General features: G+C 38.7%; 1 protein-coding gene across 1 annotated transcript in view; it reads left to right on the forward strand.

The window, feature by feature from the left end:
* The first annotated feature begins 1,528 nt into the window (after window positions 1–1,528).
* Window positions 1,529–13,579, forward strand: part of rk (rickets) — a 38,099-nt gene continuing 26,048 nt past the window's right edge. Inside the window, exons 1-3 of the mRNA XM_053760167.1 lie at window positions 1,529–1,918; window positions 10,622–10,693; window positions 13,058–13,198. Coding sequence (XP_053616142.1) covers window positions 1,737–1,918; window positions 10,622–10,693; window positions 13,058–13,198 — 395 coding nt within the window. The 5' untranslated portion in view covers window positions 1,529–1,736. The remainder of the gene's footprint in view (window positions 1,919–10,621; window positions 10,694–13,057; window positions 13,199–13,579) is intronic.

The following is a 13,579-nucleotide window of genomic DNA, read 5'->3' on the forward strand; positions in this document are numbered from 1 at the left end:
CCAACCAACCAACCAACCAACCAACCAACCAACCAACCAACCAACCAACCAACCAACCAACCAACCAACCAACCAACCAACCAACCAACCAACCAACCAACCAACCAACCAACCAACCAACGGCGAGAGTAAAGGAAACTGTAATTTGTGTTGACGATTTTATTTTCAATTTTAGGAGTTCACATGTGGCGCTATTCACATCATACATCAATTATCATTATACATCTATTATTAGGTAGTAAAACTAATTATAAGTATTTTTCTTATACATTTAAAATACATTATACATTTTAAATACAATTTTCGAAATTAATACTTATAAAATAAATGATTACAACGATGAACGTTAATCTAAAATATTCTAATCCAGGCCACATTTTTGTGTTATAAAAAATTTCAAATTTGGCCCTTCTTCAATTTTAATTTAGTTTTTTAAATATCCTACGGGATCCTGAACATTTACCAGGAAAAAAAAAAATATAGGTATTTATAAAATAAACCAGTTATGCAACGGACGCAGTCTTTTCTTGTGTCGCTCCCGTATATTTCCCGAATATATAACTGGCGACAAGTTTTCTAGAGCTGAAATTAATTTCTAATAACTCAATTTATTGTGTGTAGACTGTGCAGTGTAAATCAATAAGATGCCAATCGGGAAAGTGGAGCAATTTGACCTGTCGAGTAAGAATTAGACGCGTGGAACAATTTATCGCATTGAACGAAATAAAAATTAGAATAGAATTGCAAGTTGCCACCTTGGTAACATTACTTGGAGGTGCTGAAAACTATATTTTCGTCATCTATATCAGTAACTAAGTATATTCCATGAAGAATAAAAAAAAAAAAAAATGCAATGTACAAATTTGACCTTTCTTCAATTTTATTATATGTATTGATTACATACTACGAGTATAGACGGATATTTTCACCAGCATTGTTAAAAGTTAAATAGTAGGGGTGGTTTACGAAAAGATTCAAGAGTCTAGAATTGACAATCCCATCCGAAAATGTTTCTCACTTTTATTTCATGACCTGTATTTTAGCTAAAACAAAATATTTCTGTTTGAAGTTCAATCTATTCATTTTCATTTTATGACCGGTATTTTGAAGTTTATTTTACAAGTTTTTTTAAAGTTATTATAGGTATACTTTATTTTTTCTTGATAATTATGTAACTATAGGATACAATCGTTTCTATACAAAAACTACTTTAAGAAAATTTTATATGACTTTGTTTTTATAACTAAAAAATTAAGTTTGATTTGAAAATTTGAATTATAAAAATAAAACTAAATTTAAAACATTTTTAATATGTTATGATTACGATAAACAAAATATGGTGTTTCTTCTACCTGCTATTTCTATAAGTTCGCGAGGTCTCCAGTTCACTAGTTCACATTCATTGATAACTACAGGTATATACATTTTTATGTCAATAATTCAAAGAATGGTGAAGTTAGTGGACAGTAAACAGGCTGGCGATGGCGGTCCGCCGCAGACTCCGCGGCGTCGCGCGGCGCGCGGCAGTCCCTCGCGCTTCGCCACTCGGGCCGCACGTCAGTCTCCGCGCCCGCAAGACACGCACGCGTGATTATACACGCGACACATCGCGAATATTGCATCTTTTCGATAATTTGGATTGTCAATATTAATTTTACTGTTTGGGAATCAGTGAATGTGATAGAAAAGTGTGGTGTTTGTGTGGTAGTGATGTGCGGAGCGGGGTGAGCGCCGGCATGCGGCGCACGCTGGCGCTGGCGCTGGTGGCGGTGGCGGTGAGCGGCGCGTGCGCGGCGATGACGAGCGGCGCGTGTCAGCCCGCGCCGGGATGCGCGTGCGCCGACGGCGGCGCGAGGCTTGACTGTCGCGGTTCAAGACTTACCGCGCTACCACCTCTCAACAAGGATATCATCTCCTTGTAAGAAATTCGTTTTCTATTAATTTATTTTGGTCTATTATCATACTTATTTGGGTTACTATCTACCTAAATACTATACTCGTATACTATACTTTAAACTAAGTATACCTACTGCGTCTCCTTCTATACATAAACCTCGCAAGCCATTCGGACCTATGTGTAGACAGGTCATGGCACGTACTACACTTACCTAGTCTTTAAGACGAATTAAACTTCGCACATTTATATTCATTCTTCGCAGTTTCAAATAATATCTAGAGGCAGATAAACTTGCGGAGAATATAAACGTGCAAGGCGCACTCAAAACTTGAGGATTTGGAACGATATGGATTGCTATCAGATTTACACAAGACAGATTAATTTAAATTTAATTTCAACAGCAAAGTGAATATTAGACCAGACTTCTGTCTATATCGACACAATGTACACCAAATAACGCAGCGACGCAGCGACCTCCCGACCTCGCGCTCTCTCGCTCGCTCGCAATCTTCGACCAATGCTCGCAATCTCAAACGCGTTGATATCTTTTGCTCGTACAGCCTTCAGCGGCGGCGCCCGCGCACGCGCACACTCCGTACTCAATACTAACTTGCGATAGAATTTATTGATTGTCACTTAAAAGACACTGCGATAACCGATGGGGAAAATGAACGGAACAAATTTAAATTTTCAACAATATTTAAGCTAAGCCATCTTCTAGATTATGGGCTGGTGCAGCGTTGTAGCTGCTGAGCTACAAGCGCATGCGCTTTTGTTTTAATTAATTTCATTTATTTACTTATTAACTTAATATGTTTTCTTAGATTTTTACTTCCTTTAGATGCATCTGATATCTGATGCAGTGATAATACAGTTCTAAAATCTGGGTTAGGCAATGAAGTCAATAAGGCGAAAATCGTATGCGTAACTTTATCTGCGTGACCGACTCCACCTAGATCGAGCGAACATAAGCACAACTAGTTGTACTGCCTAGCCTGCGGGAAGATCGAGGTAGACACGCTCCGGCCGCGTCGCGGCGGACGAGCGTCCTCTCCTCGTGCTAATAACTACCGACGCAGCGTCGTGTTGTGATTGATGCGAACGGCGCGCGGGAGGGGGGCACCCTCGTCAGCTTTTAATCAGAGCGGAATGCTCGCTATTTTTCGCCGTCACGGCGACTTCGCGGCACCGATATATTTTTTAATACCTACCGCCAATGGAGGTGGGGTCAACAGACAACTCACGACACCGCAGTACTTAGTTCATATGTCGCCAATAACAGACAGCACCTTTGACTTGAGAGACGAACCCAAAATTAATTCTAGTTAAATAAATATGAGAATTAGTTAATAATATATTTGTCGATTAAATATTGAAACAAACGAAGTAATTATTTCCGCCCGGAAGCAGCAAGTAAACGAGTATATCATAACCCTGCTAATGCGCGCGGAACTCTCCGAATAATAATGTTATGTAGGTTATAAATAAAGGCGCATTAAGAAACGCATCGCCGACGCTCGTAAATCAAACGCAGCCGCGCCGCCAGTGGGATTGAAGCAACACGCTACTGTTTACATATATAAAACACAATATCATTCTAAAAATTTTAGGGTAATTGTGTACAAGTCATCAAACACCTACCAACTAGGTATTTTTAAAATATCATTACCAGTCCAACTTGTACTATGGGAGCACTGCAAAATCCAAGAATTTTTCATCTTTAACCTTTTAACCTTACTTACAGGTGTTGATTTTATACTTTACGGATTTACACATTTCAATTTTATTTTTTTTATATCCTCCAGCATAAATGATATTCATTCAGTCGTATAGACAACAGTACATAGTAAACAGCCGGCGGACGCCCGGACGAGACGACCCTCCTCGGGGGTCTAAATTTGTGGGCTCATTCATCTTACTTTGTTATTAATTCCTCTGCAAATTGCCAGATCCGCAGTAATCGACTGGATAATTATATTATTTATTATCAAAACGCGCGTACACGAACCAAACGAGCGCCGCCGAGGTTGAGAATGAAACGTTTAATATTCTGTCCGAGTTACGTGAATAAGGTACTGAATTATTTTCCTACCTATCTCAATATTCTAAACCGAAACTTGAAACGAACTTAGTTTCGGGCCAATAGCGATTTGCTGAGTACAAACACGTGACGTTGTTCGAGTGCAACATTCAAGTCTAATGAAAAAGATAAGTGAACAAGTAGAAGCAAACAAGTACTGCCCCTGAAAGCGAGGATTCGAGTGTTTCCTAGACTTGCTTGTTTGCTCTCGTTCCAGATCTATCGCTATTAATAGCCGGAACAAGGACGACGGCTGCATACTCCCGCTGCACCGCCCCCCGCCCGCCGCGGGCACACCCTGGACGCTCCTGGATGAGGCCCGCTTGCGTCACGCATTCACCATCCTGCAACCTTGCGAACGAATTAATGCAACTTAATGAGAACCAACTTGACATACTGAGACGTAAAATGAAGGCTATCTTCACTAAGATTCAACGAGCTCTCGTCGGATGTCCAGTCGAGGTGTAGATATATCTAAAGTAGCAAAAATGAATATTTAAGAACCTGCTTCGCGAATAGTGAGATTGCAGTGATTGATATATTTTGCTCTGAACTAAGGCACTGAAATTCATAGACAGTAAACACTTTTACCTTAAGAAAAAAAAAAGAATTTCAATTCATGTAATCTTAACAATATTGACCATGGTAAACGTTGACAAACCAGTTTGGTAAGCAGTTCGACATAAACGTCGAAAAATTTTCTTTGTGTTGAATCTTTTTTGATGTGGAAAATTCGCAAAATCAGTGTCAATATCGAGGGCCAAACCCAAAACGTTTTCGAAGAATTTTAAGAAAAAATGTCTCTGCCTTAACGATTAGTACTTATCACACTGTTTATTAAAAAACCCGTATCAAAATCCGTTCTGTAGTTTTAAAGATCTAAAAGCATACAAGGGGACAGACAGCCGAAAGCGACTTTGTTTTATATACTATGTTGTGATAATATTTCATGTGTAGGTATAGGCCTATTAGTCACCTTTTTACACAACAAGTAAATATCATAGGTTACTACCCGGTACCTACCAAGTACTCTTGAGCACATCGAGAACGGAACACACTTCCTCCTTGTAAACCTGTCTCCAAGTTTACTATCGGTAGTGTTTATGTCCTTACGGTTAAGAGGTTTGCACGCGCGCTCTGTGATGCAATCTTGGCTCGCGCAAGGTCGGCGGCGTGCATCTGGCGTGCCCCCCCCCCGTCCGTCCGTCCGTTGCAGCTGCGCGCACACACATAACAACTTAATGAATTAATGACCAGTTATTTATACGAGCCTGGGCGCCCAACAAAGTTGCTGTAAGAGCTGCGTGCGAGGCGAACCAGATTATTTTTGATGCAGCAGAATGTAGCGCACGTCAGGAGAAGACAGGATGATTTGTACGAATTAGTCATTCACTTTTTGCAAGCTTTTTTTAACTTGTTGTATGTATGAGGGAACTATGTTTGTTTGGAATCTTGCAGCTTATTTTTGAAGCAGATATCTTCAACTGATTAAGCTGAAATAATAAATTTGTATTCAGGTTTAGTTTGGATGACAATGCGATGCAATTATGATAAGCATGGCTTGATGGTGCATCCAGGATCGGCTCACGAGAGGGAACGACTTAACTATTCACTGCTTGGTCAAGATTGCTTTATGTATTAATAAAGATTTATGTCAAGAATGTATGTATAATTTCTAAATTATCCACTACTTCCTTACACTAGGTCTCCGCCTTCCTTCCACTAGGAAACTGTTGAGTTAGTACGTTATATTAAGTGCAAGTAGTCAGCTGTTGATTGATAGTAACCGTTGTACTAATTTAATACCCAAATAATAATTAAATTAATTAAAAACTGCTTTTTTGAGACAAGTCAATAAAGTAATTGACGACGCTTTACAGTAAATGGTTACAATTTAAAAAAATAGAGATAAGTTCATGGATAAAAGTTCTCCGTGTTCCGTTGGTTGCTCTTTATAAACGCTATACTCTTTTTGCTTTATTGTGTTTTACAAAGTTATTTGTAACGAAAAATTATTTATGAAATAATCACATTGTTACTGGAAAATTCACGGTGTTGGTATCGTACTCTCGTAAGATAAAAGTCCAGAGTGAAGGCGCGGCGCGTTATGTCCGCAATAACCGGGCGTGGCCGCGCGGCTGTGGTGTTCCATTCCATGTTGTAATGATAACATTTTATTAAAAAAAAAAAATTTCACACGTAGTTTGTTGCATTCATTCACCGCGTGACTAAAAAAACCGTTGAACCAATGACGTTAGGAGCCGATACTGGTCCATCATCAGGTCCTATTTATTATAATAATGTAACGATAGAAATGTCGAGAATTTTCATTATCTTTATCGAATCTTATTTTTTCTTAAAATTTTTATTATTTTTTTAAACGAAATGAAGAGGAAAATTCTAATTATATTCAAGAAATACAGTCATAGCCATATAGCGTATTGTAGTTCTAGTCACGCTCATGATCCGCAAATGGTCTGAAATCACATCAACTCGCTGGTGCCCCGCGCCGCTCCGCTCCGCCGCACGCGCCGCCGCTGTATCAGCCCGCTCCGATCCCGGTGAGGGCGGCATTCGAAAGACGCCTATTTATCCGTATTTCTGCGACTGATCCTCCCAAATGGCGCGTATCTATCGCGCGTGGCATACCTACTGACCTTGTAGTAATAGAGTAGCAAGATAACTAGGACAAAAAAAATTAAAGGGAAGAGTAATAAAGCTTCGAGAGTCGTGATAGTGCTAAAAGCGCTAATGTAAGTTTCAGAGTATTTTCTTTTTTATTTTCTTCTTTAAAAAAGCATCAAAATCTGTTGCATGGTTTTAAAGATCTAAGCATACATAGGGACAGACAGACAGCGGGAAGTGACTTTGTTTTATACATAAATACTAGAATATCGTTACTAGTTACCACGTAAAGTACCTACTTACGTATGTTCACCATCATCATCCTCGTATCGAGTGTGTTATTGCTAACACTGGTGTCAGATTTTATTCAAGGCATCTGACACGACCTTAACAACTACCCACAGCCATTTAGCGGCAGGTAGTCGCATACACACTAGTGAACTAAACTGTCACCAATGACAGGGTACCTGTCATCATATATGTAAGTTCACCAATTAAAGGTACAGGGGCTACTAGTTGCCGGCCGGGGCTTCGCTCCCGTGGGAATTTCGAGTTAAAAAGTACCCTATGTATTATTCCAGGTTATATTCAACCCGTGTACCAAATCTCATTACAACCGGTCCAGTAGATTTTGCGTTAAAGACTATCAATCATACATACACACATCCTCACAAACTTTCGCATTTATAATAGGTAGGTACCTAGGATAAAATATACGCTATCACAACAGGTTTTTAGCGATTTGATTGAATTAAAAAAATATTGAAAACTTTATTGAAATAAAGTTATATCGGTAAAGAGTGTTTCGATATTGTTCTCGACTTAAGCTCGATCATGGCTCTACACTGAGATGTAAGCTCTACACTAACCGAGGCGCGCGACGCACGCTGGCTATCACCGACGGCGGCGCTCATTCACGGCGCGCTGTGGGTCGAGGCCGCTCGCCGCTGGCGCCGCGCCAGCCGCGAGGTCGACGCCCGAGCCCCGCACGACATGTCAATGAGAAACTGAAACGCACTTGATTATGAAATTGTGTTTACTCTGAATAATGTGGCCTGATAAGTAGGGGTTGGCCGCCGCCCCCAACCCCTGCCCCGCCGGCCACCCTCAACCCGCTGCACCGCGTCGATACAACGCTGCACCGTCGATCGTCTTGCTGCGTTCGAATTTAACATTCGTATCGATTTTGCGAATCACTGATTTTGTTATAGCTGCCTAATATGATAACATAATTTCTAACAATAATAAACTATTCGATACGGTTACCAGATCGATCACGGTTAGTACGCTATGACGTAGTCCTTTCGCAACGAATGACCAATGCAAATGAGATAATTAACATCATATTATCGTCGCACCAACCTCCTTTTGTCATAGTCTTACAGAACTTGTCTCTCCATCCAAAGGCGCGTACCTACTTAAAAAGTTATGAAAATCGCCAGCTTTTAGAAGCTTGTTAATTTCGCACATAGTGTCAATCATCGATATCGGACGCGTTAAACGGAATGAATTCCTGGTGAATGAGCGTGTGGGTGCGGAGCGGGGCGTGGCAAGGGGGGGCAGGGGCCGTGTCGCCGACCGATGATGGATGACGCCAATAACGGACACCGCCGGAGCGCATCGCTAGTTATTGCCTATCTCCGGTACGCGTTGTCAGCCGCTAGACGCGCCGCACACCGCCCCGCAAGTTACAAATTCAAGAAATTTTATCAATCAATCAATTTTGTTTTCCATTTCAACTGTAAAGGGGCCTAGCTAGAAAGCACTTGATTATTTCGCCTTCACGTTGAATGAAAGTAGGTAATTCCATTAACTAGTTATAGTGATTTATTACAAAATAAATTGGTATACCTTAGTTTAATGTATGTAGTTAGTTTTTGGTAAATAAATATTACCGGTTTTAGTATTGATAAATGAATAAACAATAAAAGGCGACGTGTGCCGCTGCTGCGCCTCGCCTGGGGCGATGGTAGCCACCGCCGCCCGCAGGTCCAATGGTCGTTATTAAAAAATAATGTTTCCGATGTAATTGAGGAAAGTCCTAAGCAAAACTTGCAATTATCCGTACATTGGCTTCTCAGTTTTAGTGTCGTGCTAAAACTGAACCTAAAAAATAAACGGTTAACACGTCAACCTAACAAATTTCTTGCAAATTCTCCGCTATTAACTCCGCGTAAAGTTACCTCAGTATAATAGATTGTACGATTCAATTCAATTCTTTATTAGCAAAAATGTGGTTACATTGGTTGTTTGTTATCAGTTGTTATGCGCAGTCCAGGCCGACACATTAGCCTAATCGAGGCATGCAAAATCTATAAACTTATTAATGTTAAGTATCACAATTGATTGAATATTTAATTTTATTAATTTACAATATTACTTATTATTAGCTCTTACGTGAACTTGTTGCGAGGAGCACGTGAAGGTCTTTGCATTCAGCGTAACAAACGATGGAGGCTTTTATTTGGCGAGATAAAGCAATTCTGTCTTGTATAACTCTTGTAAACAATTTTGGATTCGTTTTTATATAAACATCAATCTCGTCCGCATATTTGTTTATTTGTTTGTAATCTTGAAAGTTAATTTCACCTACGTCGGCTTATCCTACAGAGCTGAAATTTTCCACATAATAATGCATTAGCATGACCTATTGTTGCATCCAAGATCGGCTCTCAACATGGGAACTCTTACAGGTTACTGTGCGGACATGATGTTTTCACGCTTAAATGCAACACTATCTCTGATGACAATAAAAGCTTGTGGCTAAAATGTCATTTTTGTAAAAAACTTGTTTTACGATGAATTAAAGCGTTAAAATACTATTGAAGCGATTTCCCAAAAAATATGTATAGTTCATTATCGTATCATTAGCCAAATTCTTATAGTTTTGTCGAATGAGTGACTGCCATTGGCTTAGCTCAGACTGATAGCACTATATATAGAAAACTATAATTTGATAGAGTAGTTATGTACTCTTATCAAACGGACATATAACTGGAGAAAGAAATTTCGCTTCGGAACTCTACATAGGCACTTATTATGGACCAGTTATTATGTTACTTATGATCAGTGAGCTCTCTCGTGTCCATCATAGCCGCAGCGCGTCGCCGCCGGCCGCTTTACGACACCGGTTTATTGCCCGCCTCTAATAATGGACATTATCACTAAATATTACTACAAAAAAGACTGGTTCGAAATATAGCTAATATTAAACAAAAGGATAGTTGTAAACCTCACTTCCAAAAACTAAAAATCCTAACCTTACCGTGTATATACATTTTAGAAATATGTAAATTCATCCGAAAACATCCATACTTTTTTGTAAAAAGAAAAGATATACCCACAAAATACACATCTCGACATCAAAACAGATTACAACTTCCCATATCACGCCTTCGACTTCATTCGACGAGCCCTCTAGTAATGTCTATAAAATTATATAATAAACTTCCAGAAACCATAAGAGACATAGAAAGCTATGCAGTTTTTTTAAAACATGTTAAAGAATTTTTGAACAACAAGTGCTACTATTCTATAAAGGAATACTTAGATGATAATGATAAATATTTTAAAAAATAAGACCTATTACTTAATTGAACACACACACATTTAAAAAAAATCTATTATGCATAATAAATTAATTAGTTAATTATTAATAATATAATTTAATATATCAAAATATATTCAATATCTTAATAATTATAATTTAAATATTTGACATAAAACTAATACCCCTATAATAAAAAAACAGAAATCTATCAATAAAATTAATAAAACACGCATATATATGATTAGTTTTTATAACATAATGGCCCTTCTCTCATTGCAGCGCCCGTCAGGGCCCTTAATTGGTTCTAATTCTATGAAAACACCTGTATTACATTAAGGACGCAATAAATGATTTGATTTGATTTGATTTGATATTAATTTTGGAGTAAGTACTTGCCTGACTGTCTTAGTAAGCGTTTGGGGCCCCCATTAAACCATTATGAATAGTGAAACGTAGTGGTTTGTTGCAGGGACGTGTCCAACAACAACATCAGCGCTCTGCCGCGCGGCGCCCTGCAGCCTGCCGTCGGGCTTCGAGATCTGTAAGTACGCATTGTCCATATTTTTTTACCTTCGAGATAGATTCAGGGGCTGTGAAAATGGTATAGTATATAAGAAAATCTACGACAAGACGGTGCTATTTATAATTACTGTAGATTGTTCGACCCTACTCGTAACACGCTCGGAGCCTCAGATATTCTCAATTCAATTTTCAATTCTTTATTTGCATCCTTAATGTAAGTAACAGATCTTTCTTATTTGTATATACCTTAATAGACAATTTAAGCACCCAGCACCCGCCTTACTGGCGCAGCAATCGAAGAGGGCCTGACTTCTCCACAAATTACTTAATATTAATTCAGTTTTATTCAGTAGATCATTTATATTCTATTAATAAATAGATTATTATTTGTTAATTATTGAATTTATTTTATTTCCAATTTATTGATTAATTATTTTATTTCGAAACCAATTCATTAGTTTTATTTCATAATATTATTATTTAAATAATTCTATCTTCTATGTACGCTGAAACATTGTAATAACATTTATTAATAAGAATTTATTTAATATGTTGCAAGAATGTTTTGTAGTCTTTTATATCTTTAATGGGTTGGTTTGTAATTTATATTTTAACTGTCCTTGCTAGGGCGCCAGTAGAGTGTAAGCGGAGACAAGAATTAGGCAGCTGCAGGTTTTCTGTTGTTTCCGCTCGTTTTTGGAAAAAATGGGTAATTTCGGGCGAATTTACACGCTTCTAAAATATAAATACAGGGTAGAGTTACACCACGAAAATCTATTATTCTTGATTATTTGGTAGCAAAATACCGGAATTCGTATGGGTTTGTATTGTCCGGCCTCCGCGACGACCGTCTAATCCTGCAGAACTTAAAGGTCAGGTAAAGGTTTTATTTCACGGGTTACAATTGTGGATTTGCAGCCGCGATACACAATATACACAACATGACACGGAATCGAAACCTGATCCTCTGTGGGTGGTGCGGGCTGTAGGGGCTGGGTCGAGGGGGTGACACGAGCACAACTAGATGCAACCGCTGCTAATTGACACACAGCGCTCGGACATACGGATTTAATGAGGTTTAGCTACGACTCAGTGACTCGCTAGATACGTTCAGGATTTCAATTTTTATTTTTAAACATTATTTCACCAATCTGTATGTGTACAGGATCCAATATAGAAAATACTAAAACACAATTTCCAATAAAAATCAGTCAATCGAACACAATGTAGGTAGTCACTTGTAATAATATTCACTCGGAACGCAATGCCACAATCTGTTATATCCCGCGCGCTCCGGGTCCGGTCTCCGGGGGGGACGACCACCCAACCGATGATGAGGGTCATTACTGCAACATTGAGACTCAGAGATGCTCCTAAATATATATTACATGGATGTAACGATATCTGTCTTGAATCAATATCCGTAGATTTGGATTCGGTCGCCGACTCCGCGCCCAGATCTCTAGAGATACGATATTCGTCATGTTTGAGATTTATTCCACGATATGATGAATTGCCTTCATCTGTTCGGCTACACGGATTATGCTAATCTCGCTCTTAGGGTATTGACTGAGCAGTGATTTAGATGGATGGCGACGTTTGCTTTTGAACAGTGACAAATTGATCATTCGGAGAAAATAATTGAAGTACTATGATAATAAGAGTTGTAAGAGTCGAGGAACTGAACGATGTAGTTACTTAGCTTCAATGTAAGTGCTTATAAATAATTAGGTAGGTACTTTAATAAGTAGTGTGTACCTACTAGAAATAGAAATCAATTTATTCATAGCATAAAAATATACATCGCATAAAATGAACAAAATTATAAATTTAAAGTTACATTATCACCTATATGCTACAAAATGGTACCACTCAGCTTGTGCCACAACGAGGAGCCATTACGCTGATTTTCATTGATACAAGATGGTCGAACAAGATGGCACTACCACAAAAGAATTTACGAGATAAATCTGCGAAACAATGATGATTTATCTCATATAAATAACAATGTCAATCAAAAAAATCTTTTACAAGTTTTTATTTTATTAACGATGTATGTAAATGTATATATAATGAGGGTAACTATGTGTGTTCGGGTGCACCTTGCAACTCAATTTAGAAATAGATATCTTCACAGACATTATTTTTTGTCACATTTTCTGACGACAATAAAAGTTGTGCTGAAAATGACGAATATTTTTTATCGGGAATTTGTCCACTTCTATGTAAGCTTATAATTTTTGGTAACTAATATGAAGGAAAAGTTTTGTACTGCGGTCCAGTTAGTTGCGTACCTACAACTAGAAACTGTATAAAGTACGCAATCAAACATGCAAGTGATAATTTGTTTAGTATTTGTCAGTGAAGTGACATTTGTCCCCAGCAACCTGTCGATGAACCGGCTGGAGTCTGTGTCGGGCGGCGCGTTGGCGGCGCCAGCGCTGGCGCGGCTGTGGCTCGACCGCTGCGCGCTGCGCCGGCTGCCCGCGCACGCGCTGTTGGACCTGCATCGCCTGCACTACCTGTCAGTATCGTTTTGTATACCACGATACCTACTATCGCCATTTATTTTTACCTACATTTTATTTTTAAGCAATCAATACAGTGATCGACAGTTCGTTGAACCAATATGTTATGTACTTAGCAGTTAACTTTAGGTTCACCGCGTCGCTTCATACATATTTTAATGTCATTTTTTCTTTATTAGGACCAGGTTTAAGATTAGAAAAAGGACCAAATTGTACTTTTTTAAATCTCGCACGTATTTTTATTTATAACCATGTTGTGTTTCGACCAAGATTACCATAAGGAGAAGAACAATGTGCCACAAAACAATGTAAATAGAGTAGTGTCGGTGACACACCATAACATCCAGGGCTCCTAAGCCGGGATGTAAACGACGAGA

Source organism: Plodia interpunctella, chromosome 20 (genome assembly GCF_027563975.2).
Source record: "Plodia interpunctella isolate USDA-ARS_2022_Savannah chromosome 20, ilPloInte3.2, whole genome shotgun sequence".
Classification (NCBI taxonomy): domain Eukaryota; kingdom Metazoa; phylum Arthropoda; class Insecta; order Lepidoptera; family Pyralidae; genus Plodia; species Plodia interpunctella.